Raw genomic sequence first — 27577 nt, forward strand, 5'->3', positions numbered from 1 at the left:
TGTTTTTTGAAAAACACACAAACACAAAATGAAAGATGTAAAATATCAACATTTGGACATTGATGTCCCCTTCCTATGGTATATGAGTTCATATTTCAGTTGTTACACTGGACTCTTTTTTTAAAAAGTTATTTAGACAGAAAATCATAAATCCCGAGATCACATTTGTGATGCAATGCAAGGTTTTATTTGAATGCTGGAAGAAGCAAAGAAAGAGGAGAATGAAGAAGTGCATAGAAAGAAAAGTGTGAAAAGGCCCATTGGACACCCATGAGGGAGCAAGACGCTGCATCATGAAGATGGCTGGCTCTCCATCTCTCTCCAGGTAACATCTTCATATGATACTTCACAAGTCTGAGTTGAGAGCACACACAGCAGCGTAGATGTCTTTGCACGAGATGTCATTCCACCCTTTCTGTGCTGCAGGTAGAAAAGACAAGAGCAGTTCACACTACAGCCATCCCTTAAACACAATATCTGAGAAGAGCAAAGGTGCAAACTCTAGATGTAGATTTCGAGAAATATCTTAAGTTTTCTAAAGTGTGAGGACAGGTGTGACTGCATTTGTGAGGCAGTGAAAATGCATCTTGTGTCTGTGAAAAGTGAACGTGGGCTTAGCTGGTACTGATACTGATGCTTTGGCTGAAAGAGTTTGTCCAAACATACAGCTCCAACTTGTGTGCACGCAGTTCTCTCCGCCGTTCACATTGTTAGGCTCCCCTGTGTTCCACTTGGTGAAACTCATTTTGGAGCCATCTGACCACAGCCAGGTGCCCTTCTGAGCAGGCAGAAGGATGTGAGAGCCAAACAAGACCAGTTAATAATATTAACTCATCTTTTTCTCCAAGACAAAGTTAATTATACAAAGCTACTTACAAAGGTTTGCCCATTTCTGCAGTGGGTTCAGAATACACACACACACACACACACACACACACACACACACACACTGACTGAAGCTGCATGCCCCAAGCGGGGTTGCGGTGAGCCAGAGCCTAACCCGGCAACACAGGGCGAGGACTGGAGGGGGAGGGGACACACCCAGGACAGGATGCCAGTCCATCACAAGACCACCCAAGCAGGACTCAAACCCCAGACCCACCAGAGAGAAAACACATAGTGAGTGAATTTTACATTTATTCATTTAGCTGATTCTTTTCTCTCAAGCATCTTACAATGTTACGGTGTACAATTATTTTCCCTTTTATACAGCTGGTTAATTTTACCAGAGCAATTTTGAGAGAAATACCTTGGTTAAGGGTCCTGTAGCAGGAGGTGGGATTCTAACCTGTGACCTTGGGGTCCAAAGGCAGCAGCTCTAACCAGGTCACTATGCTATTAGCTGTCCAGGGACAATTCAGGGTTTAGTTCAATTTACCAGAGCAATTCAGGGTAAGGCCATGCAGAAAATTGAGTTTGACTCTAACTACTGTACTATCTACTGCCCTGTAACATACACATTTCCCCGGAATTAGTCTATTTAATAAAAATTAACTCAGGACCTTTGGATCCAAAGGCAGCAGCTCTGACCACTCCGCTAAGAACTGTCCCTAGAGTAGTTCAGTGTTCAGCTCAGCAGAGTAACTATTAACTATTTTTAACTGGTCCTTTTTTCCAAGACAAAATTTGTTACGCTGTACTGCTTGCAATGGTTCACCCGCTTATACAGTTGTGTAACTTCAATCAGAGGAATTCAGAAGAAGAGCTTTACTCAAGGGCAACACAGAAGAGTGGGTTTGAACCTCGGTCATTCAAGTGCAAGGCAATGGCACTAACTACTGCACCCTCTACTGCCCTGGAATGTACACCTTTTACCTGGGTTTCTCTGTCCAACAAAAAAGTAACTGACATTATGCAAATTCAGTTATTTAGAAATTCAATTGCAGCCTGGACTTTAATGAATGAAAAACAGTTTCAGCTGAACTATTGTGTGTGCTGGTGTGTTTGTGGAAAGAAAACTTGTTTACTGTTCTCAAGGAGATTAAATATGGTGAATTCAAATTTACTTCCAATCACATTAACTTAACAGAATATACCTGTTACAGGTAATGCATTTCTTTCCAGCATTTGCAGCAGCCTAGCACCTGTACAGTGTTGGTTGCAAGAGGTTACTGAAATATATAATATTTGTTTATTTAGAATTATTTCTTATTTAGAAATGAAAGATGCTACCGTTTGGGGGTGTGGTGGTGCGGTGGGTTTGGTTAGTACCCTATGTGGAGTGGGTCTGGGGTTTGAACCCTTGTTGGGGTGCCCTGCGACAGGTTTGGTATCCTTTCCTGAGTGCATCCCCACACCCTTCCTAAAATGACTTGGGCGCATAATATTGATGGCTAAATATATATTTCACATTACATATTCTGCCCGTGGAATAACAATAACTGCAGTTCAAACACTTCATTTTGCATCTAGAAATGCTGATGTTATATGCCTTTTGTTTGTTGATTTCTTGACAAAAATAGCACATACTGAGGAAATTTAAAAACTTAGATAAAAAGAAATTTGACAAAAATTAGTTAGAGGGAACCTTGTCTTCATGCAGAATTTTACATACAGTAGGTGTCACACCTTTTGGCAGTCGGTTAGCCCAATCCAGGCAGCATTCTCTGCAGGGTCCTTACTCCTGATTAGGCTCCTGATGAACTGAAACTCATCCTCACTGTGCACTGAAGCCAAGTTTCCTCCCAGAGACAAACATTGCACCTGCCGACAAACATGATGAGGAAGATGCAACCAGAAAGAGATTCCACTCACATGGTTCTCGTACATAATTGTCACTATTAAGTGAAAATGTTAGAGTTCAGTCAGAAGTCCAAGGAGTGTTCAGGTGGTTCTCTGGACACACTTGTCTATTTTACAGGTGAGTTCCAGGTCTTCATAATTTAAAATGTCAAGGAATGCACACACTGTAGGTACTCCATGTATTTTAGTCTGCATATTTTCCATTATTCTGTGGTTTATTTGGATGGATGCAATACTTGACAAATTAACTTGCAGTCATATTATAAGGAGCGATTTTTCAGAAAAATTACAGTTAATAATAAATATGTCTGAAATTCAAAAATCTTTACATTTTGAACATTTTTTAAATTTCTGCTAGCAGTCATGACACTGTTACCTCTGCATCAGCCCAGCTCTTCTTGCTGGAGATATACTGGAAACAGCGGTCGTTAAAGCTGACCCAGCCGGTTGGACAGGAGCCTTGGCAGAAACTCACAGTTGAAGAATCTAATTATATAATCCCGCAGGTCAATGCCAGGAAACAATATCAAATTAAAAAAAAAGGCAAATATTAAGTTTATATCATCAGTCAGCAAGGGTTAACAATATAGGTGAATGCATAACTTCAAATGCTATTGTAAATGAGCACTAATGCAACATGTCCCATTTTAACTTTCATTATTGCTGGATTCATGTGTATGTGAGTGAATGAATGTTTGTGATTTCTCTATGACGGATTGGTGTCCTGTCTAGAGTGTGTCCTGCATTGTGCCCTGTGTTTTTGAGATAGGCTTCAGACCAGCATGGCCTTGCGCTGGGTAAACGTGAGTAATAAATTAGATTATTACGAGGATAACTCGCTAATTTTGCCTACCTCCTCGACTAAGTATCTAGGGCGTAATAATTGGCTCAAGTTTATCGTTCTCTCAGAACTTCAAAGCCACAACCTGGACTTGGAGATACATCCTACATAACATCCGTAGGATCCGTTTTTATCTAACTGACTCTGCCTAACTACTTTTTCAGGCCATGGTGACTTCCCGTCTGGACTACCACAACTCTCTCCTGTGTGCCCTTCTTAGTACTGCCATCAAACCTCTACAGCTGATACAGAACTGTTACTGCACGAGTTGTTTGATTTGCCAAAGTGTTCCCATGTATCTCCTCTACTCATTTCTCTGCATTGGCTGCCTATAGATGCCTGGATCAAAATTAAGATCCTGGTCATTACCTACAAAAGCATCAATAGAACTGCTCCCACATATCTACAAGACTTGATCAACTGCTAAACCCCAACCAGACCGTTACGCTCTTCCACATCTGCCTGCTTGGTGGTCCCGTGCACAAAGGGTAAAGTACGAAGGAATTTTATATGAAATGTACATCGCTTTAGAGAAAAGCATCTGCTAAATGAATAAATGTAAATGTAAACAGTTACTAGTAACAAACAGACAGAGGGATCAATGGGTTACTGTACGCTCAAAAAATTGATATTGTTTATGTTATTGCATTGACACAGGGTCAAGCCTGAGTGTCAGTGAATTGATCAAAATAAAGAAATATTAGAGAATTCAAATTGATATGCTCTCTTGCTATTTTTGTACCTGTATTCTGGTTTGGTTTTTCCTGAGGCAATAAGACTGACAAAAATCTCTTCGATCTTGCTGCTTGTTCCCCACTGAAAGTGAAAAAGAAAAACAAAGTTCTAAGTGATGAATGATGTACGGATGATTGACCATTGCAAGTAGTGTCTCTAGCAGTGTAAGTCACCTTGGTGAATAAGGTGTGGGCTAGTAACACTACATAGTATGCATTGTAAGTCGTTTTGGAGAAAAGGGTTTGCTAAGTGAATAAATGTAAATGTAGGTGACATACTTTTGATAATATAGTAGATTTTGTATAAACATTTAAAGTTCATTTCCCCCTTTAAAAATTTAAGAAAGTTTGGCTTTTCTGTGAGAATTTGATTTATACAGTCTAATGAGCGTGCACCTGCTGGATGATAAAATTTTATCATGTATTTTGGTGGATTTTTAAAAATTATAAGCAACGATTCATCTTGAAGCCTCCACTTTGTGTCTCTTTGATCTTAACATTTTAATGTACGGTGTACATTTTACAAGGTATAAATGCTGATAATCACTTTGATTTAAATATACGTACCCACAGCCATGCCACGGAAGCAGGTGAAACAGCAGAGCCACTGTTGTTATATAATGGACCATCATGGATTTCTGTAAGTAGATGGGAAGACTCCTTACATTTCCCAACAAGACAGATTCATGAAGCAAATCAAGATTACAGTAGTATAGAACCCCCAGTGAAACAAACAGAATACCAGCTGCATTAACAAGCTGGGAGGACAGCATAAATTATTGCAATCCAGGGTGCAGTGAAACACAGGCAGCTTGTAGGATAGTAATTAGCACTGCTGCTGTTGAACCCAAAGGTTGCAGGTTCAAGTTCCACCTCTGGCTGTAGTACCCTTGCAGTAAGTAGCAGTAAACCTTGCTACTTTCATGTATTGACACAGTGGATCTTCTATGATCAGAGCAGAATTCTATGATCACTACACAGTTTAACCTTGCATGATTGCATTCTGAAAATCTAAATTACTGATGTGAATAGAAAAATATTTGAAAATGTTATTACTGAGCTGTAATGCAAGTTGTATAAACTGTATTAAGATTTGATGTAGATAATTAAAGCATATTATTTCATGACTAAAACACAAGCAAAGACCTTACCGCAAAATTCCAAAATGAGTGAAAGTTTTTTCTCCCACCTGTGTTTGACTGAGAAGGGGTGCTGTGATGATATAAACTCTACAGGTGCTTTTATACAATCTAAGCAAAGGGTGAGGCCTGATACATTAAGACATGGTGTCCACATCCTTCTCTTTGGAAATCATGCAAGTCCGGTATAAAGCAAATATTGATATTCAGCTTCATATGATCGTTTTTCTTTCTGCTGTCCAGAATTCAATGGGACAAAACATTTGCATCTTTAATGTACATAATTTTTTGTTTTATTTTATTGCTATTGTGTTACCACTGGCAAAGTGCAAATGAAGATATATATATATATATATATATATATATGTATACAGTATATATATGTGTGTACAGTATGTACAGTACATACACCTCATGTTCTATGTGGGTTCAGTCCCTGCTCAGTCTACGTGGAGTTTACGTATTTTTCCTTGTGTCTGTGTGGGTTCTCTCTAGGTGCTGCGGTTTCCTCCTAAAGACACGCAGTTTAGGTAAATTGCTGACTTTGAATTGCCCTTAGTGTGTGACTGGGTGAATAGAAACCCTCTGATGAACTAGTGTCCTGTGCAGGGTGTACCAAGCTATTCAAGTGGATTTACACACACACACACACACACACACACACACACACGTTTGTGTGTGTGTGTCTGTATTAATTTCATTAAACACTTCCATGGTTCTAAATCCCATTAGCCTGACTAGGAAATAACAAGAAGCATTCAGTAGACTTCTGGTGTTTGGATGCCTGAGGTTCTGTACTCTCCTTCCTTATTGTTTGGGAGTTTCTTCTTTCCTCTCCTCCCTGGCCATGCGGCTTTGTCTGTCGTTATTCATATTTATTTTAGTATATTATCACTGAATTTGTATTGCAATCTTGTACATCGCTCTATGTCACTCCAGAAAGAAGAACAGTCTATAAAAAATTAATTGAATTGAATTAAAAGTAGGGGGGTGCGGTGGCGCAGTGGGTTGGACCGCAGTCCTACTCTCCGGTGGGTCTGGGGTTCGAGTCCCGCTTGGGGTGTCTTGTGACGGACTGGCGTCCCGTCCTAGATGTGTCCCCTTCCCCCTCCGGCCTTACGCCCTGTGTTGCCGGGTAGGCTCCGGTTCCCCGTGACCCCGTAAGGGACAAGCGGTTCTGAAAATGTGTGTGTGTGTGTGTGAATTAAAAGTGTGGAAGGAGGACTTACAAGGGAAATGAATGTCTTGTTAAATTAGTTACACACCCTACACACCCTGTCTTTATTTGCTTTTACATGTTTATCTGCTGCTGAAATATATTGTTATGCAAACACACACAGTAATCCAGTGGTGTATCTATTAGTCTTCAAATAATGCTGTTTTATTTTTTACATTTTAAGTCAATAAAGTCATTACTCTCTTTTAACCCTGACTATGCAGTACACTTATAGCCAGCAGTCTCATGTGCAGAGCACTTCTGTAATGAATCAGGTATTTGGAAGCTAAAACATGAGTGAAAACCCTCACAGGTATTGTAAAGATTCGCTTGAACATGGCTGCACTTACTTAATTTTTTTTCCTTTAGTAACTAAAAAACACATGCCAGTGAACACTTCATGTCAAGTAATGCTTTCAAAAAACAATTAAAATAATTCTAATTAAAAAAAGAAAATCCGGGATGCGGTGGCGCAGTGGGTTGGACTGCAGTCCTGCTCTCCAGTGGGTCTGGGATTCGAGTCCCGCTTGGGGTGCCTTGCGACGGACTGGTGTCCTGTCCTGGGTGTGTCCCTTCCCCCTCCGGCCTTATGCCCTGTGTTATGCCTCCGGTTCCCCGCGACCCTGTCTGGGACAAGCGGTTCTGAAAATGTGTGTGTGTGTGTATTATTATTATTATTACGCATATAGCATTGGGGTCTGTAGAGCCCTGAACGATGAGAACTTTGTGTTTGTGAACCTGCAACTTTCAGCTGACAAAGTATATTTGAGTTCAAAGATCTGGTGAAGGCTTTTCTATCTATGTATAAAAAACATTTCCAGATACACTACAACTTCAACATATTAATACACTAATAATAATAAAACAATGTAATGATAATAGTAATAAAAATAATAATAAATGTTACTAAAGTATTTTTACTAGAGAGAGAGAGAATCTGTGTGTGTGTGTGTGTGTGTGTGGGTGTGGGTATCAAAACATTAAAGAAACTTTAATGTTTGCTTTTCCAATATTCGTTGGCATTCCACCTTTTTCCGATTGTTTTATTATTTACACTTTAGTTTCAGTTGTGATAATTTTCTTTTTCTTTGATGCATCACCATCTCTTGCGTCACATTTATGCTTTGGTACCATGGTTAAGAGAGTAAAAACAAAAAAAAAAAATAATGAAGCCAAGTACAGTAACACATGAGACGCTATAAAGAACAATGTGGTCCATGTCATACTGATACTCTGTCATACTGTGATTTTGGGTAGGTGCAGACATTCGGGGCAAGGTCATCAGCACTACAGTCTGACTGAAAAGAAGGACGTCTTTGTCCTATCTCGGGCTCACATGCCCATGAGCTGACAAACCGCTGTGGAAGCGTAAAGTTTTAATATGCATCGCAATGTAGTGTCCAGTTGTTATTATAAAGCATTGTGAGTTTTCATTTAATTGTTACTTAAAGGTAACAAAAAAATTAACTTCAAGTTAGTGAGGGGGTGTTTCATAACTACTGGTGTACGTAAGTGAGATGTTCATAATCCTTGAATTATGAATACCTTATTTTTGTCTCTATATCACTACCACTTACACTTCACTCAAAACTTATGAAGCCTAAAATGAATGAGGGGTTAAGGCACACTGAGCATGCTGGGTCTGGGAGAGTAACTTTGTGCTGGCGGGGGACGTGGATGGCCGAATGATCCCGGAGGGTTGTTATTATTATTATTATTATTATTATTATTATTATTATTATTATATAGAGCGCTCTTCTCACGCAGTGACACCGAGCGCTATAACACAGGCATACAGCAAAAAAAATTGATAGAAACAAAGAAGACAGTCAACTATTGGCTATACTTACTGGCCACCGGGGAAAGGAACTAAAACTCCCAACTGAAGGTTGAGGGAGAAAAAAACCTCTGGGGGTCCACGGGCCAGTGGTTGCCCACCCCCCTGGGCATTCTAGAAAGTAACAAGTAAGCCAGTGTATAAGAAGTAATTATAATGTTGGTAATGGCATCTTGGATCCCCAGCTCGGCATGGAACGTCTCGATCGTTATCACGTATTATTATTATTAGATCATTTGCACTCTGCGGTTGGGATCATTGCAATTACCTCCTGTGTCCGAATGGTACAGTAAAACATGTCCAAGTTCATTTTTGGTCCGGATGTTACACCTGTCTCACAGCGCCTGGGTGGTGCGAGAGGATGTGGGTTCAATCCTGTCCTTCCTGTGTTTGCGTGGGTTTCCTCCCACACTCCAAAGACATGCTGTTCACCTTGACCCTATAGCAGTGTAAAATGTAGCACAGGGAGGAACACAGGGAAGCAGCTATGTGCCACTGGAGAGCTGCAGCTCCGCTGCTGTCACCACAATATTTATATTTGGATAGTAGCAATTGGATAATGTGGAAGATGTGGAATTTTGTAAATGGTAAATGAAAGCAAATATGGGGGAATTGTACAAAATTTGTGAGATTTAGCACTGGAGCCAAAATATGTGTGGCTCTCTTGGAAAATAGCTGCATGAAAAGTTCCAGTAGGCCTCTGTTTCAATGTCACCAAGAACCGGCGTACAAAATGATGCCTGTTTGTAATTTCAGCATAGACGCCAACCGACTGCAGCGCAGACAGTTCCAAGGACTTATTCTTCGATTGATTCTCTTCCCTAGTGAAAATGGTCAAGAGCTCGGACATCATCGTCCTTGCAGGTGACTTCAACGCGCAAGTTGGCAAACTCCTCCAATCCGAGGCAAGCATGGGAGGCAGATTTTCCCTACCTGCTCAGAGAACAGACAACGGAGATCGACTTCTTCAACTCTGTGTGAATAATCATCTCTTCTTGTCGTGCACCAGTTTCCGACACAACACAAAATGAACCGCCACCTGGCGTTCAAATTCCACTGGCCACTGGACCCAAATCGATCACATTGCTATTAGCCGCCGCTGGTGAGGATCAATCCAAGATTGCAGATCGTACTGCAACACTTACGTGGATTCTGATCACGCCCTAGTAATGGCACGGTTTTCACTCCAGCTCCCTGGTCAACGGCGTACTCAAGTGGACCGCCTTGCTGTACAATATTTCGATGACCCTAATGTTTGTGCTGTCTTTCAGAAACATCTGAATGAGAAACTTGCAGCCTCTTGCGAAGCAGGATTGAAGGGGCAGTGGAATCATATCAGGCATGCTATGCAATTAGCCGCCAAACTCGTATGCGGTCACCATACTCGACACCGCCGTGAACACTGGATTTCAACTCATTTGCGCCTTCTTATCACTGAAGGCAAAGAGCACAACACTGAGAGAAGAAAGATTAAACGACAGCTGGCACAATCTCTACGTAGAGATCACGAGGAGTGGTTGGGGTAAATCGCCAGTGAGATGGAAGAGGCTGCTGCTTCAGGAAACTGTCAGAGGTTGTTCAAGTTGATATGGGATACTAGCGATCGGAAGAAACCTGTAAGCGAGACCATTTGTGACAAAGAGGGAAAACTTATCCATAGTAAGGAATGACGGATGGCTCGCTGGGTGGAGCACTTTCAAGAGCAATTCTGTTGTCCTCCTTCAGTCGAGGTGCCAACGGTCAAACGCACCAAGTCGGGTTGGGATGTGTCTGCAGACCCTCCGATGGAAGCTGAAGTTTCCAAATGCATTCGGGCTCTTAAGAGAAGCAAGGCAGCCAGACCAGATGACCTGCCACCTGTACTATTCAAACAAGGGGGAGATATCTTAACCACTGCAATAGCTCGTCTACTGGCCGAGATCTAGAATCAAGAATGCATTCCTGCTACCTGGAGTGAATCTATGATAATTCCAGTTTTCAAGAAAGGATCAAGAGAAGATTATGGAAATCATAGAGGTATCAGCCTCATCCCAGTCACAACAAAAATTTTAGCATCCATAATTTGGCATCGTCTCACACCCAGCAAAGAAAAAAACATTCGCGAAAAACAAGCAGGATTCCGCCCTGGACACGAATGTATCGATAAAATTTTCACTCTTCGACAAGTTCTAGAATTTCATCAGACATTCTGTTGCCCAACAATTGCAGTCTTTCTTGATCTTAAAGCAGCTTTTAACTCTGTGGACAGCTCAGCACTTTTCTGCGCCCTTCACCGAAAAGGAATGCCGGACAAATATGTTAGCCTTTTACGAGCGCTCTATTCACACACTTCGGGCCGTGTAAAGTTATATGGCAACCTAACTGATTCCTTCAAAACAAGCAGCGGTGTTTGTCAGGGATGTCCGATTTTCCCGTTCCTTTTCAACTTCGTTGTAGATGACGAGTCTGCCCAACATAGGAGTAGAACTTATTTCAGGTCAAAGGCTGTGTGATCTAGAGCACACGGACAACACACACACATTTTCAGAACCGCTTGTCCCATACAGGGTCGCGGGGAACCGGAGCCTACCCGGCAACACAGGGCGTAAGGCCGGAGGGGGGAGGGGACACACCCAGGATGGGACGCCAGTCCATCGCAAGGCACCCCAAGCAGGACTCGAACCCCCGACCCACCGGAGAGCAGGACCGTGGTTCAACCCACTGCACCACCGCACCACCGCACCCCCTACACGGATGACATCGTTTGTTTATTTGAGTCAGCTGAGAGTGCTCAAACAATGCCTGACAATCTTGGAAAGGCTGTTCTTCGCTACGGAGTACGGTTTGCACCCTCTAGTTCAAAGTTTTGCTTCAAGACTGGAACACGCCCACCCCGGCTCTTTTCTTGGACAACATGCAACTTGACATTGTAAACGAATTCACCTACTTTGGCAGCTGTGTCACAAATGATGGATCAGTTAAAAAGGAAATCAGTGCCCGCATTGCCAAGGCCAGAGTAGCGTTCGCTGGCCTAAGATATCTTTGGCTCAGTGCGGATGTCTCACTGCAAGTGACAGGCCGCATCTATAATGCCGTGGTTCGATCCGTCCTACTTTACGGATCAGAAGCGTATGCGTATGAAGCACACATGCCTGCCAAGGGGAGCACTGTTTTCAATTCCAAATGCTGAATGGAAAAGAACTCAAGGAGGACAAATCCACAAAGAACCTTGGAAAAGTAAGCAGTTCGCAACTTCCAGGATAGGGTCCCAAAGACTCACCGAGTAATGGCTAGAAACTCTACAGGATATGGCAATGAATCGACAGCAGTGGCGTTTGTGTTGTCAGTACCTTTCAGGGCAGGTGCTTGAACATGACTGTATGAGTTCACCCTTGTTTGTCGGCCAGATGGCACACCTTTCGTGATACATGTTTAAGTCCAACCCCCTACCCGTTTCTAATCAATTTGTGATTGCACTCACTTATGGAAGTTGTGGCAGTAAGCAGAGGTTTTTTATGCCTTTGTAACGCTGATGGATGATGATGATGATGATGATGATGTGTAAGCAAATTGTTCTTTTTCTTTTGTTGCTTTAAGTTACCAAAGAGTTCAGTTTCATGTTTTCAATGAAGGTAATGGCTATGTTGTCAGGAGCATTATGCTCCTGGTAGGGTCTCTCAAGGTGAACAGGTCTGGAGTGAAGATCCAGACTAACACGATCCAAAAACCTCCATGAAAAATGGAAACAAGAGAACGTTTACCCTGCTCGGAATAGGGTCACCAGGACTTACTCCTGGAGCCAGGCCTGGGGGTAGTGTTCCTAGGCGAGCGCCTGGTGGCTGGGCAGCCCACATAGCCCAGCCGGGCTCAGCCCGAAAAGGCATCGTGGGAGGCCATGTGGGCCCACTACCTGCAAGGTCCAGCATGGGGGTCCGGTGCTATATATACCTGGCGTCGGGAGGGGGCGGGATGGCGCATGGCGTCACGGCCCCTTGCAACGAAAACTGGCTCTTGGTATGTGGAATATCACCTCACTTCGGGGGAAGGAGCCGGAACTGGTGCAGGAGGTTGAGAAATACCAACTAGATATAGTTGGGCTCACCTCCACTCACAGTGCTGGCTCTGGAACCAAACTCCTCGATAGGGGGTGGTCCCTCTCCTACTCAGGAGGTGCACAGGGTGAGAGGAGCCGGGCAGGTGTGGGGATACTCACAAACCCCCTGCTGGCTGCCATACAGTTGGAGTTTGCCCCGGTGGATGAGAGGGTCGCCTCAATGCGACTTAGGGTTGCAGACAGAAAAACTTTGACTGCTGTGTGTGCTTATGCACCAAACAGCAGTTCGGAGTATTCGGCCTTCTTGGAGAAGGTGGGAGGGGTTCTGGACAGAGCCCCACCTACAAACTGCATAGTCCTGCTGGAGGACTTAAACGCTCACGTTGGCAAAGACTGGGAAATCTGGCAGGGGGTGATTGGGAAGAACGGACTGCCCGATCTGAACCCGAATGGTGAAATGTTATTGGACTTCTGTGCTAGTCATGGTTTGTCCATAACAAACACCATGTTCGAACACAAGGATGCTCATAAGAGTACTTGGTACCAGAGCTCCTTGGGCCAAAGGTCAATGATCGACTTTGTAGTCATTTCTTCTGACTTGAGGCCACATGTTCTGGACACTCGGGTGAAGAGAGGTGCTGAGCTGTCAACTAATCACCATCTGGTGGTGAGTTGGATCAGATGGCGGGCAAAACTGATGGACAGACTCGGTAGGCCCAGACATTTAATGAGGGTGTGCTGGGAATGACTGTCAGAGGACCTCGTCCAGAATGATTTTAACTCACACCTCCAGGAGAGCTTCTCACATATCCCGGAGGAGGTAGGGGACATGGAGTCTGAATGGACCCTGTTGAAAACCTCCATTGTGGAAGCAGCCGGGCACAGCTGTGGCCAAAAGCTTGTTGGTGCCAGCCAGGGCGGCAACCCGAGAACCCACTGGTGCACACTGGTGGTGAGGGAAGCCGTCAAGCTGAAGAAGGAGGCCTTTAGGGCCTGGTTGGCTCTGGGGACTCCTGACTCAGCAGACAAGTACCGGCAGGCAAAAAAGGCAGCAGCGGCTGCGGTTGCAGAAGCAAAATCCCGGGCATGGGAGGAGTTCGGAGAGGCCATGGAAAAGGACTATCAGTCGGCTTCAAAGAGGTTCTGGAGAACCATCTGGCAGCTCAGAAGGGGTTGGAGGAGTTTTGCTCAGGCTGCGTTTAGCAGGAGTGGAGAAACTCTGACCTCTGATGAGGACATTGTCGGGAGGTGGAAGGAGCACTTTGAATAACTCTTAAACCTGAGTGATATGCCTCCCTTACAGGAGTCAGGCTCCATTTCCCTGGTGGAAGTCACTGAGGTAGTTGGTAAGCTCCACAGTGGCAAAGCACCGGGGGTGGATGAGATCCGCCCGGAAATGCTTAAGGCCCTGGATGTTGCAGGGCTGTCATGGTTGACACACCTCTGCAATGTTGCATGGACCTCGGGGACAGTGCCCTTGGATTGGCAAACTGGGGTGGTGGTCCCCATCTTTAAGAAAGGGGACCGGAGAGTATGTGCTAACTATCGGGGCATCACACTTCTCAGCCTCCCTGGGAAAGTCTATGCCGGGGTGCTGGAGAGGAGGCTCCGGCCGATAGTTGAACCTCAGATTGAAGAGGAACAATGCGGATTCCGCCCTGGCCGTGGAACATTGGACCAGTTTTTTACCCTCTCACAGATCACTGAAGGGGCATGGAAATTTGCTAATCCAGTCTACATGTGTTTTGTGGACTTGGAGAAGGCCTATGACTGTGTTCCCCGGGAAATTCTGTGGGAAGTGCTTCAGGAGTATGGGGTACTGGGGCCACTGCTGCGGGCCATTCGGTCCTTGTACATACAGAGCGAAAGCTGTGTCTGCATACTCGGCATTAAGTCAGCCCTGTTCAGTGTGGGTGTTGGACTCCGCCAAGGTTGTGCCTTGTCTCCACTCCTGTTTGTGGTTTTCATGGATAGGATATCAAGGTGCAGTCGAGGTCAGGAGGGCATTCTGTGTGGGAGTCAGAAGGTGACGTCTCTGCTTTTTGCCGATGATGTTGTCCTTTTGGCACCATCACATGGCTGCCTCCAGCACACACTGGAACGGTTTACAGCCGAGTGTGAAGCGGTGGGGATGAGGATCAGCACCTCAAAGTCTGAGTCCATGGTTCTCTCACGGAAAAGGATGGTATGCCCCCTCCAGGTAAGGGGAGAGTTCTTGCCCCAGGTGGAGGAGTTCAAGTATCCTGGGGTCTTGTTCACGAGTGAGGGAAGAAGGGAGCGTGAGATCGGCCACAGACTGGGAGCAGCGGCAGCAGTAATGCGGTCGCTGTACCGGACTGTAGTGGTGAAGGGGGAGCTGAGCCATAAGGCAAAGCTCTCTATTTACCGGTCAATCTATGTCCCTACCCTCACCTATGGTCATCAACTCTGGGTGATGACTGAAAGAATAAGATCATGGATACAAGCGGCCGAAATGAGTTTTCGCCGCAGGGTGCTGGGACTCACCCTCCGTGATAGGGTGAGGAGTTCGGACATCCGGGAGGAGCTCAGAGTAGAGCCACTACTCCTTCACATTGAGAGGAGCCAGTTGAGGTGGTTCGGGCATCTGACAAGGATGCCCCCTGGACGCCTCCCTTTGGAGGTATACCAGGCACGGCCAACTGGGACAAGGCCCCAAGGTCGGCCTGGGACCCGCTGGAGGGATTACATCTCATGGCCTGGGAACGGCTGAGGATCCCCCAAGTTGAGCTGGAGGAAATTGCGGGGGACAGGGGCAGCTGGGCCTCTCTGCTTTCCCTGCTTCCATGGCGACCCATTTAGGACAAGCGGGACAGAAGATGGATAGATGATTATTTCTAATCACCTTCCTCATAATATTTTTTTTTAATATATATACAAATTTATGTTACGTTATAGAAGTAGCTGCCTAAAGGTTTATCAGTCGTTTAACAGGAATAATCTCAAAGTCATAGTGCATGAACATTTACACATTACAAAAACTTAAGAGGCGTGGCATGGCGTGGTAGGTTCGGCCAGTACCTGCTGTGTGAGGGTCTGGGGTTTAAGCTTTACTTCAGGTGCCCTGCGATGGACTGGCATCCCATCCTGGGTGTGTCCCCATCCCCTTTGGGCTTGTGCCCCGTGTTGCCGGGTAGGCTCTGGCTTGCCACAACCCTGTTCAGGACAAGCGGTTGTTGACAATGAATGGACAGTCTGTTCTCTTTGGGGTAAAATTCACTCAAAACATGAATAGCATCACCATCCTGAATAACATAGATTTCTTTTTCTGATAATGTTTTTTGACAGACAAAATACATATATAATTGTCCATAAGCAGCCAGTTGAACATATACATCATGAAATATTATATTTTGGTGTAATGTTTATGTTTCATGGTAATATATGGATTAAATCACATTTCTGAAATATTCACACCTACACTGTAGCAAAATGGAAGGTTAAGGCCTCAGTCATTTTCTTTTTACTGCATTTTAATTAGTTCAGAGGAAATAACATAAATACTCTAACTGAAAAAAATAGGTACATTTCATTATTATTATTATTATTATTATTACGCATATAGCACTGGGGTCTGTAGAGCCCTGAACAATGACAACTTAAAGGGAACTATTGAAGCTTTATGATACTTTACACCCTGATATGTCACTGTTAACTGCGGAATTGTGTTTGTGAACCTGCAACTTTCAGCTGATAAAGTATATTTGAGTTCAAAGATCTGGTGAAGGCTTTTCCTTCTTACCCAGATGTATGCACACATTCACCAATACTAAATTATTTGCTTACCTTCTAAAATAATATATTTTTTTCTGCTTAGCTCTGTTGAACCAATATCCTTGTGGTTATTTTTATGTACAGACAGTTCCCAGATTACGAATGAGTTCCGTTCCTAAGTGTCATGTCCCCCGCAGCTGGCACAATCTTTGTCCTATCTCGGGCTCACATGCCCAAGGCCTGACAAACCGCTGTGGAACCGTGAAGTTTTAATGCCCATCGCAATGTAGTGCCCATTTGTTATTATAAAGCATTGTGAAGTTTTCATTTAATTGTTACTTAAAGGTAACAAAAAAATTAACTTCAAGTCAGTGAGGTGGTGTTTGTGACCCGGGGGCTGCCTTTATACATGTTGCAGCTTCGTTAATAATTAAAATTTCTTCAAATTTACATTTATTCACTTAGCAGATGCTTTTTACCTAAATATTATTTGACAGGGGGCGCAGTGGTGCAGTGGCGCAGTGGGTTGGACCGGGTTCTCCTCTCTAGTGGGTCTGGGGTTTGAGTCCCACTTGGGGTGCCTTGTGACGGACGGGTGTCCTGTCCTGGGTGTGTCCCTTCGGCCTCATGCCCTGTGTTACCGGGTAGGCTCCGTGACCCTGTATGGGACAAGTGGTTCCGAGAATGTGTGTGTGTATATGTATTATTTGACAGATTTTTTTTTTTTCACTTTGCATTTAAAACTCAGTATTTCACAGACTGTGTTGGGGCATTTTATTTAAAAAAATGTTGCAGTGTACATGTGACTGTCACTCGGTGTTGATAACTGCTTGTCCAGCAGAGTCACAAGCTTTTCACCTTGACCCTATAGCAGTGTAAAATGTAGCACAGGGAAGAACACATGGCAGCAGCTATGTGTCACTGGAGAGCCATAGCTCTGCTGCTATCACCACAATACTTATATTTGGATAGTACCAATTAGATAATGTGGAAGATGTGGAATTTTGTAAATGGTAAATGAAAGCAAATATGGGGGAATCGTACAAAAATTGTGAGACTCAGCACTGGAGGCAAAATATGTGTGGCTCTCTTGGAAAAAAGCTGCATGAAAAGTGCCTCTGTTTCAAGGTCATTCCTCAGGTAGATTGATATAATAAAAATGGTCTAAGTACCTTACACAGGAGCTTAAATACTGTGAAGTCATTAAATACACAGATGATATATGCATACATTAAAAGCTGGGGACAGGATCTAAACTTGATTGACACAGAATCCCATTTGTACGGTGCTGCTTGACAATATGTGAATCTTATTGGGATGGTTATTATTCTTGCATAAAGTATTAAACATATAAAATATGTATCTTAAAAATTAAGTCATAAAATTAATAAATTATTGATTTACCCACCTGATTGTATTTACCTACTTGGTTTAACCAATGACTCTTGGGCTTCACTTATTTTTGCACCAGCACAAATTGATTTTTTTCTACTACACGTACAGTTTCCTCTATACCAAGATATGGAATTGATAAGTATGTCAAATGTGAAAGATTGCTTCTCATTAAATAACAATTCCGTGACAAAACTCAGGGACACAAGGGGTTCACACACTTTCAATCAGCACTCGAAATTGCTTTTTGGTATTCCATGGCAATATGTTTCCAAGAGTGGGGGGTGTGGTGGCGCAGTGGGTTGGACCACGGTCCTGCTGTCCGGTGGGTCTGGGGTTCGAGTCCTGCTTGGGTTGCCTTGCGACAGACTGGTGTCCTGTCCTGGGTGTGTCCCCTCCCCCTCCGGCCTTACGCCCTGTATTGCCGGGTAGGCTCCGGTTCCCTGTGACCCCGTATGGGACAAGTGGTTCTGAAAGTGTGTGTGTGTGTGTGTGTGTGTGTGTGTGTGTGTTTCCAAGAGTGGCATTAGATTAAAAGACACAGTCCTGTGAACATGAAACACAAGCACTGAGTTAGAAACAACAGATAACAAAATGATTCAGGATGGAAATCTCAGAGCTGCATCTTCAGACTCTGTATGTGTGCTGTTGACTGCAGAGAAGCTCTTCACTGACCTTTGCTTGTAAAGAAATGACATTTCACATGTGCTGTTCATACCTTTACAACTGGCATGTTTTAAAACCTGTTTACAGGCTACACACAATAGAAAAAAAATGTTCACAGTACACATTTCGATCTCTTTTATATTAATGTTATCAAAGTGTGACATACTTATCCATATGCAGTGACATTCTCCACTTAAACGTCTTCATGACCTATTCTTTTTGGAATTCAAACTGATTTTTTTTGGCTATAAAATACCTCATGCCTCCATCAAATGTTGTCTTGAGCTGGACCTCTGAAGGTAATGGAGACACTTACTGAAACACAAACTGTAGGTGACCCATCATCATGGCTCTGCTGCTCACTGCCTGCAGACCTGGACAGAACCAGAGACCAGCACAAACATCACGCTCTTAAGGCAACAACAGATATTAAATGAATGGCATTAATTTACTTGTTTAATAGGATATTTTATCCCAAAATCCCCTGTCATTTAACAGTCTATCAACAATTTTTTTCTGATACCCCAAATTTTTCCAAGTAATATTCTATGTCTTGGCCCCTAGTTATTGATGTTATTTTATGGATGTAAATGAGCCAGTATGAGCCAAATTCTGCGCTCACTTCTTTGGTGGTTTCTTCTTTTTAAACCAAAAAGAAGCATAACTGACTTCCTCCTCCTTGGGAATCTCCAGCATCAGTGATTAGTATGGGCTCTACTACTGTACCGTTCAGAACCACATTTATATTCAGCTGTAATTACACACACACTGACTAAAACTGCTTGTCCCAAGCAGGATCACAGCGAGCTGGAGCATAACCCAGCAACACAGGGCACAAGGCCGGAGGGGTAGGGGACACACCTAGGATGGGACACCAGTCCATCACAAGGCACCCCAAGCGGGACTCGACCCCCAGACCCACCAGAGAGCAGACAGAGGCCAAACCCACTGCGCTACTGCACCTCCCAGTTGCAATTAAAAGTAGTAAGATCAAACATCAGTTGAGTAATTAAACAATCATATGCATATATTTAGATTTGTACTGTTATCATTCCTATTTACAGGAAATGGTGAAAACAATCAAATATGCTTTTGATAAGAAAGAAATACATCTCAGATCTAATTTTTTTATCCAATGTGCCACGTAATGACAATTTTGAAAATAAACAAACACTTTCTGAACCACTTGTCCCATACGGGATCACAGGGAACCAGAGCCTACCCGGCAACACAGGGCGTAAGGCCAGAGGGGGAGGGGACACACCCAGGACGGGACACCAGTCCGTCGCAAGGCACCCCAAGCGGGACTCGAACCCCAGACCCACTGGAAAGCAGGACCCGGTCCAACCCACTGCGTCACCACACCCCCCTTGAAAATAAACACTCCTGATAAATACTTAAAAATGCTTTATCCTCTTAACCATGTAATGCTAAACATCACAATAAATCAATATGTTTCACATCTCTCATAATGAAAGTATATTAATTGATGATGTTACTGTAGCTCTCACCAGGTAAGATGAGCAGAGTCAGAGCACAGAAGTTCAGTGTCTCTCCAGCTCCCATCTCTGATACTCCTGTTGCTCTGCTGATGTGCGCAAGTTTTTTCACTCTTTTATTCTGTTGATTCCTCATGCCGTATATCTTGCGATAGAAAAATTAAATAACATTCTCAATATGTTGTATGAAGACACATTGTACTTTTTGCTTGTAAAACTTCAACCACAGGCAATGTGCAGGCAACTATGGGTAATAAAATAGAGATCCAGGGGTTAAACATGAGAGAGGGTGATCTTCCTTTTTCAGTGTGGGTAACTTTTTTCTTTGAAATTGTGTACATTGATGGTGCAACTTATTTTGAAGGGATGTGCAGATCATAAGTTCCATAATTGGCTGTAGTCATTCCACTTTATAAAACACACAGAGAAAAAAAAATTACACATTTTTCAAAAGCATTTCAGGGTAAATGTAACATTTTTTATAGTCACATTCATGTTTTACTTGTTGTGCGATTATTATTTCATTGATGTATTTGTCATGCGGAGGGAACTGGACCTAAGTGCAGGATTGTTTATTTAGAACCAAGGGATCGGGCATGTTGTCGTTGTGGGGGGCGAACAGTCGGTTGATCGGCGGTCAGAGTGGGAGCGAGGATCAGTAGTTATGTTCGGAGAACATAGCAGGTGGTCGTTACTGAAGAGACGTGGGGCAGGGCTGGGAAACGAAGAGGAACAGGACATAGGAAAATCAAGGCAAGATAGGCCATAGAGGGGACAGTTGTCTCTAATGAGATTCTGCAACTGGGAAGAGACTGAGAGGTATTTTGTAGCCAAGTGCTTTGATTAATAACAGGTGCTTAATCAGAGCCAGGTGGTGCTGGTTGAAGTGCAGACATGGTCAACAGTACATTTGTTCACTTAGCAGACACTTTTCTGCAAAGCAACTTACAATGGATACTATGTAGTGTTACTAGCCCACACACCTTATTCACCAAGGTGACTTACACTGCTAGAGACGCTACTTACAAGGGGTGTAACAACTTACAACTTCCCTCTCTGCCACTCCTGTAGAAATGAATGCTACACACTACTTCCATCTCATTTTACAGTGGACACTGTACACACAATGTGATGAAGATCTCCTCTACTTCTCCTTTTGCCTTTTAATTTTCCACAGTGGTGGATATCATATAATTCCAGTCATTCATTGATGTTTAATAAGCATTTTGTTTGTTTTTTAATGACTTCAGTGTTACAGAAACAAACTGGATTGACATATTGTATGATTATTTCTAGGGGTGTGTGGTGGTGTAACAGCACAGTGGGCTTGGCCAGGTCCCACTGTGTGGTGGGTCTGGGGTTCAAGTCCCACTTGGGGTACCTTCCAGCAGACTGGTATCCTGTCTGGTGTGTGTTCCCTCCAGCCTTGCACTCTGTGTGGCTGGGTTAGGTTCCAGTATATGATTATTTCCTACTGAATGAGTTTTGATATAATGTAAAATGTTTGTTATGTATAATTATAATGTATATAGTAAAATATAATAAGCAGACAACAAAGAAATACAGTGTATTGTATGTATTAGTTTCTCTCCTGTGTTTTCCTTGTTGTGTTATGTTGTGTTTTCCTTGTTGTCCAGAGGGATGTACAAAAACCTTGTTTTTCTTCTGCTGTTGGGAAAACAAGTGCGGGGAAAGGATTATTTTACAACTCCAAGGTTGTCTAGGGTGTAGAGCGGTGTAAAATAAAGTTTTGTACCAAGTTATGAGTTATGAATTGACAGGAGAAGTAGTATGCACAAAAAGGTATGTTTGTTTAATGTTCATGTAAAAGAGAGAACAATCAGAGTGCACAAAATAAAGAGCCAATAAGAAAAACATAAGAAGTTAAGAGTATTCACACAGAAAAAGCCTAACTTAACCCTTTAAGGCAAGCAACTTTCTAACTGAAAACATGGAATCAAAAAGGGACCACAACCCAAAACAAAGTCTTTCTTCACATATCTATGTAAAGAAAGAAAAAAAATGAAATAGGTGTAGCCCAACCACTCAATTCTGGTTTTTCGGTATTAGCATGGGAGGTGAATTGGTGGTGTCTACAACAACATAACTTTGGGAAGTGTCTAGTGCTGCGTTCCAATCTGAGGTGTATGACTCTTGCTAGGGTGAGGAGAGGCCCAGTTAGCGCAGTGCAAAGCTGTACTGTTAATATTGTGTGAGATTAGACCTCATATGCATCACACTTAACAACCCTTCCTTTCCCAAAAAACTAATTAAACACACAGAATACACAACATCCAGTTTAAATATAAAACCAAATAACATTTAATAGAAAAACTAATAATCCACACCTTAAACATTACAGTACTCTCAACTACAGAAAGTGAACACTTTATACCCGGTTTTTTTTATTACTCAGTCTACCGTCTCATTGGCGCGCACTTGTCCACCATGAGGAAATACCGTCGGTACTGAGTCATTGTTCCATGTGATGCAGGAAACAGTCAGTCAGTGACCTGTCCTTACGGTCGATCCTCTCTCTCCAGCAAGGGTGGGGCAATGATGGCGAATCCCAGGCACCTCCACTGCCACCACCACTACGCCGTATGGTCGCAAGTCGGAAACTTGGTGCAATGGTGTCTTCAACACGCGCTCTCAACTCCTTCTCCTCCACTTAAGTTAATCGAAGCTAAACTGACCACCGCACGTCCAGTGGCTATTTCACTCATGCAGCTAAAGTATCGGAATGAGAAGGAACCCAACACGGCTCGGTCTCCTAAATTAAATAAAACCACAGTTTTCTCACAAGTTCCAACCCTCCACAGAAGATCGCAAGCATTTTCCCAAATAGCACTGATTGGGTAATCTTTGAATGACACTTTCCTGCTGAAGAAACACCAAAAAAAAAGTGTTTTTTCCAGGTCCTAGAGGAAACGGGGTCCTTGGACCGAGAGCATTATTTCCCTGGTGCCGGTGTTCTAATAAATCGTTCATAATGAACGCTGTCTCCGCGTCCTTCCTCGCCCCATCCAAACCCACGGTACTGCATGCCACATTGGTGTTAGAACTGGGATGAGGCTGGATCAGAGAGCAGCTGAACACCGACCGTGAAGAAAGGGAAATTGGCGCGACACCGGGACGGAAGAACGGTGCCGGGAAGAAGAAGCGCCTGCGACGGTGGAGGTCCAGGCAGAGGAGCAGTGGCCACTAGATGCAACCAGGCCCAATTACTCCCAGCCCTGTTCAATCAAATCAACTCTTAAATAGAACTTTTTCAACTGCATTAAGTTGGTTAAAAGGTCTTACCCAGTAACACACTATGCCAAAGTTGAAAGAAATTCCAGAAATGATGAAGAAGAAGTAAATACATCAGTCTGAGAAGGGTTACATGTTACATGTCTGGTTAGATCAACTCATAGAAAATATATTTAGCTATAAAATATGCTATAGTTCATCGAAATCAGTTGAGAATTGCCCAAGATAGAAGTGTATTATTATTATTATTATTATTATTATTATTATTATTATTATTATTATTATTATGCTCAGTAGTGCACCCTGTTGAGACCCACAGCAGATAAATGACCAAGGAGCCACAATTCTGCACACTTGTTTGTCTTTTATAGCTTCTTCTCCAGTGGAATCACTAGGAACAGCTGAGCCACATTCTGCCAGGTGATTTGGACCTAGACTTCTGGTGATTCCTTTCATCACTCCTCATGACACACATGACGATACCATAAAGTTATGTGAATTTCATACATAAAGATCTGTTTTAGTGAAACAACGTTAATAAAACCATATGCTTTTGAATAAATCTGTGAATAATTCTCAGCAAATATCATTTGTCAGTCCAGAGTACGTAATTTGGTTTAGTTGGACATGTAGTATGATGCACAAATGTTTACAGGCTGACATTTTAACAGGTATTTAAGGACATGGAATGTGGAAGCAAAGGTGGCTGGGAGGACATTCTGACGGCTGTGCTTTTGAACAGTTGAGTGTGGACATGCTTAGGAACCTGAGTGCAACTTAAGCACGATTACAGTTATTTACCTGTTTATACAGCCATGGTACTAAAACTGAAGGTGGGATTTGAACCTGTGACCATTGGGTCAAAAGGAACTAACCTCGAACATTATGTTACTTGCTGTTCCATGGCAGAGCATTTTTTTTGCCTTCCTTCAGAAGATCTGCCCAGTATTCCATGTTCTAGTGTTCCTTTAACCTGTGTGAACTTGTCTTCAACATGTTCCTGGATCACCACCTATGCTGAGTCTCCTGGTCATTGTACCCTGGATTCTCCAGATTTTGTTTTTTCCCAAATCTTTGTTTTGTTGTTGTGAAAGAAATTATATTTCCTTTTTCGGGAACCAATCAGACACAGGAGATCCGCACAAAACACTCAGACATGTAGAGACCTTTCACAGCAATGCTGGTGGATGAGAGAGCCCCAAACAGCTGGGTGTCTCTCTTGATTGGTTTGCGTTGCCTCCTTTTATTTGCAAGCTTATACATACATTATCATAAGGCATGGCAGCACTTTCAAAACTTCCCTTGCATCCGACGCAAAAGTGACCTTGCTCCGAACAATTTGTCCCTGTTTAAGAAGTGTGTCAGGACACATCCTAAAGGTTAAACCTTCTTTGTGTTTCGTTTTCCCTATCAACACTTCTCCACTGCGTTAAACAGACAGCATACATTTTCTAAACATCTTTACTCTTACATCACATTAGAACATCACTTGATCACTTGACCGACCAGAGTATCGGGCGTCGAATCGACTCCGCTGGTCACAGCACGCTTTCCATTCCTCTCTGGATCGCGCCTTCCTCATCCACGTAGCTCCAAACGTTTTTCTTATGTCGTCAATCCATCGTTTTGGAGGCCTTCCGCGTGGCCTTTTCCGCTCACGCGGATACCACTCGACAATTGCGCGAGTCCACCGATTGTCGGTGAACCGAGCAACGTGTCCGGCCCATCTCAACTTTTGCTTCTCGTACTCGTTGATGACGTCCCTCACGCCGGATTTCTCTCTGATCGTCTCACTCCGGATATGTTCTCTTAGTGATATTCCCAGCATAGATCTCTCCATCGCCGTTTGAGCAGTTACCAACCTTTGCTCTTCTCTCTTCGTGGTGGCCCAAGTTTCACTGCCGTATAACATTGCAGGTAAAACTGTGCCATTGAAGAGGTTCGCGCGGGTGGTCTTATCCAACTTTCCTTTGAGCACATCCTTGATGGAGTTGAACGCTTTCCATCCGGCCCTTATTCTCCGCGAGATTTCCTTCTCCATGTCTCGACGCATATTTACTTCTTGTCCAAGGTAGACGTATTCCTCTACCTCCTCTATTTCATCGCCTTGAACCACTATTCGGCCCCTTGTTGCGTAATCTGACCGCATGAACTTGGTCTTCATGCGGTTCATTTTGAGGCCTACTCTCGAGCTTCTGATGTCTAGCTCGGTTAACATGGTCTGAAGTAGATCTGTGGTTTCGGCGACGAGGACGATATCGTCAGCGAAACGGAGGTGGGTCAGTAGCTCGCCGTTGATGTTTACGCCGCCCTTCCAGTCGATGTCTCTGAAGATCTGCTCGAGACATGTGGTGAAGAGCTTCGGAGAGATGGTGTCTCCTTGTTTGACGCCCTTCTCGACTGGTATTCTAATCGGCGACGACAGCAGAGCGATGTCGGTGGTACATCCGGAATTCGCCTCCCGTAGGAGTTCGATGTATTGCGCCTCGACTGCTTGCATCTCCAGGACTTTAGCACTGCGTTGATCTCGACGCTGTCGAAGGCCTTCTCGTAGTCCACGAACGCGACGCATAGTGGCAGCCTGTACTCTTTCGCTCGCTCCAGCAATTGGGTCAGAGTGAAGATGTGATCCATCGTGCTGTAGGTTCTTCGGAAGCCTGCTTGTTCCCTTGGTTGTTGTCCATCCAAGTGTTCTGATAATCGTGTTAGGATTATCTTCGTGAACAGCTTGTAGATGTGGGACAAGAGGCATATGGGACGATAGTTCTTCAGGTCTTCTCTATCTCCCTTCTTATACAGCAGGATGGTTCTCGACTCTTTCCACTGCGATGGTATCTTGCACGTGTTCAGATAGTGACTGAACCGTTCGGCGAGGATTTTCCAGAGCTGTTCTCCGCCCAACTTCAGCATTTCAGATGTTATGCCATCTTTCCCTGGTGCTTTTTCCCTCTTCATCAAATTGATGGCCCTTTCAACCTCACTTACGAGAATGGGGGGCACATTCTCTTTCCTTTGAAGTGACGGTGGTGGTTCAATCTTCACAGCAGATTTGAAAAGCTTAGTGTAAAAGTCTTTACAGATCTTTACCACCTCGCCTCTTTCATCGGCTGTAGCACCATCCGAGTTCTTCAGCTTCGTCACTTCCGATTTATAGAGTGCCATCCCCCTTTCACATTTCTTGAGGCTCTTCCTTTCCTCGGCGGCCTTCAGGAGCTTTTCCATCCGGTATTTTTCGAAGTCTCTCTTCAGCTGCAGTCGTATCACCCTGCTGAGAATGGAATATTCAAGGTGATCTTCTGCAGTCCTCTTCATGTTCTTTCTCTTCTCGAGAAGTTTTTTGGTTTCTTCCGAGATTCTTCCCTTCTGCTCCCTTGGGCCCGCCTCCTTTGCCTCCCTCAAGCATTCCTTCAGTTTCTCGATCAGTGAGTCATAATCATCGTCAATTCCGTCAATTCGGCACCAGGATTTCCTCTCCATCGCTTCCTGCAGTCGCTTTCCATCGTAGACCTTCACACGTTCTTCCCTCGACGTCAGATGCAGTGTCTTCTTCTCCTTTGTCCTGTCGATGACGATCTTGGCCCTGAGCAGGCGGTGATCGCTGCCGGTGTTGAATGGCGTTACGACAGAGACGTCTTGCAGAATGCGCCGCTTGTCGACCAGGATGCAGTCGATCTCATTGCGATGTGCAGCGTTAGGGGCTATCCAGGTCCATCTTTTCTCGCTGTTCTTCTTGAACAGGCTGTTCCCGATGTAGATTTTTCTCGCCTCTACCATAGTGACCAAACGTTCCCCTCTTTCATTTCTTTCTCCAGTTCCAAACTTTCCAACGTACCTTTCACCTTACCTCCCTTTTCCGACCTTTGCATTGAAGTCTCCCATCACGACGGTGTAAGTGGATTTCCGAGCTAGCACCATGTCTAGCTGGCGATAGAACTCTTCCACTTCATCGTCGTCGCTGGCACTGGTGGGAGCGTAGGTCTGGATGATCTTAAGGGTGGCCTTTCCCGAGAGGTTCACGTTGAGCACTCCGATACGCGATGACACAAAATGGCATGAGGCGATCTTCGTAGTCCATTCTTTGCTTATGATGAACCCGACACCCCCAACTGATCTGCTACCATCCGCTTTTCCTAGTCTTACAGCGCATCCATCTTCCCACCTCGCACTCATCTCCTTCTTCTGCCGAGTCTCGCACAGACCCAACACGTCGCATCTGATCTTCATCTTCTCCTCCATCAGGTGGTTCAATCCATTCCCCCTTGCCAAAGACCTGCAGTTGTAGGTGCAAATGGCAAGGTTAGTCCTGTTCCGCGGCGGCTTCTTGGAACCTGAGATTCTTAGCGGCCTCTCGTCGCTCGGATGGCGTACCGCCGCCGTGGCACGGTCCGATTGACGTGCAGGGTACTGAGGCCCATTTCTTCGTGCTGTTTTAGCCAGAAAATGACGCCACCCCGCTGGCTAGGCGGGCAGGCCATTGTACCTCTTCAGTTTAGC

At 44.0% G+C, this 27577-nt stretch overlaps 1 protein-coding gene across 3 annotated transcripts; it reads right to left on the reverse strand.

The window, feature by feature from the left end:
• Nucleotides 1–201: 201 nt before the first annotated feature.
• LOC108929586 (lactose-binding lectin l-2-like) lies at nucleotides 202–5515 on the reverse strand. Of its 3 annotated transcripts, XM_018744228.1 has the most exons (7): nucleotides 5469–5515; nucleotides 4885–4955; nucleotides 4326–4399; nucleotides 3119–3228; nucleotides 2569–2703; nucleotides 667–778; nucleotides 202–420 (listed from the first exon to the last, which is right to left on the reverse strand). In XM_018744228.1, the coding sequence occupies exons 2-7, from the start codon at nucleotides 4947–4949 to the stop codon at nucleotides 347–349; spliced, it is 570 nt and encodes a 189-aa protein (XP_018599744.1). In that variant the 5' UTR covers nucleotides 4950–4955; nucleotides 5469–5515; the 3' UTR covers nucleotides 202–346. The 3 variants fall into 3 exon arrangements, with proteins under 3 accessions (XP_018599744.1, XP_018599743.1, XP_018599742.1); XM_018744227.1 differs by lacking the exon at nucleotides 202–420 and having other exon boundaries at nucleotides 530–778; nucleotides 3119–3201; XM_018744226.1 differs by lacking the exon at nucleotides 202–420 and having other exon boundaries at nucleotides 530–778.
• Nucleotides 5516–27577: the final 22062 nt, after the last annotated feature.

The sequence above is a fragment of the Scleropages formosus genome, chromosome 3 (assembly GCF_900964775.1).
Source record: "Scleropages formosus chromosome 3, fSclFor1.1, whole genome shotgun sequence".
Classification (NCBI taxonomy): Eukaryota; Metazoa; Chordata; class Actinopteri; order Osteoglossiformes; family Osteoglossidae; genus Scleropages; species Scleropages formosus.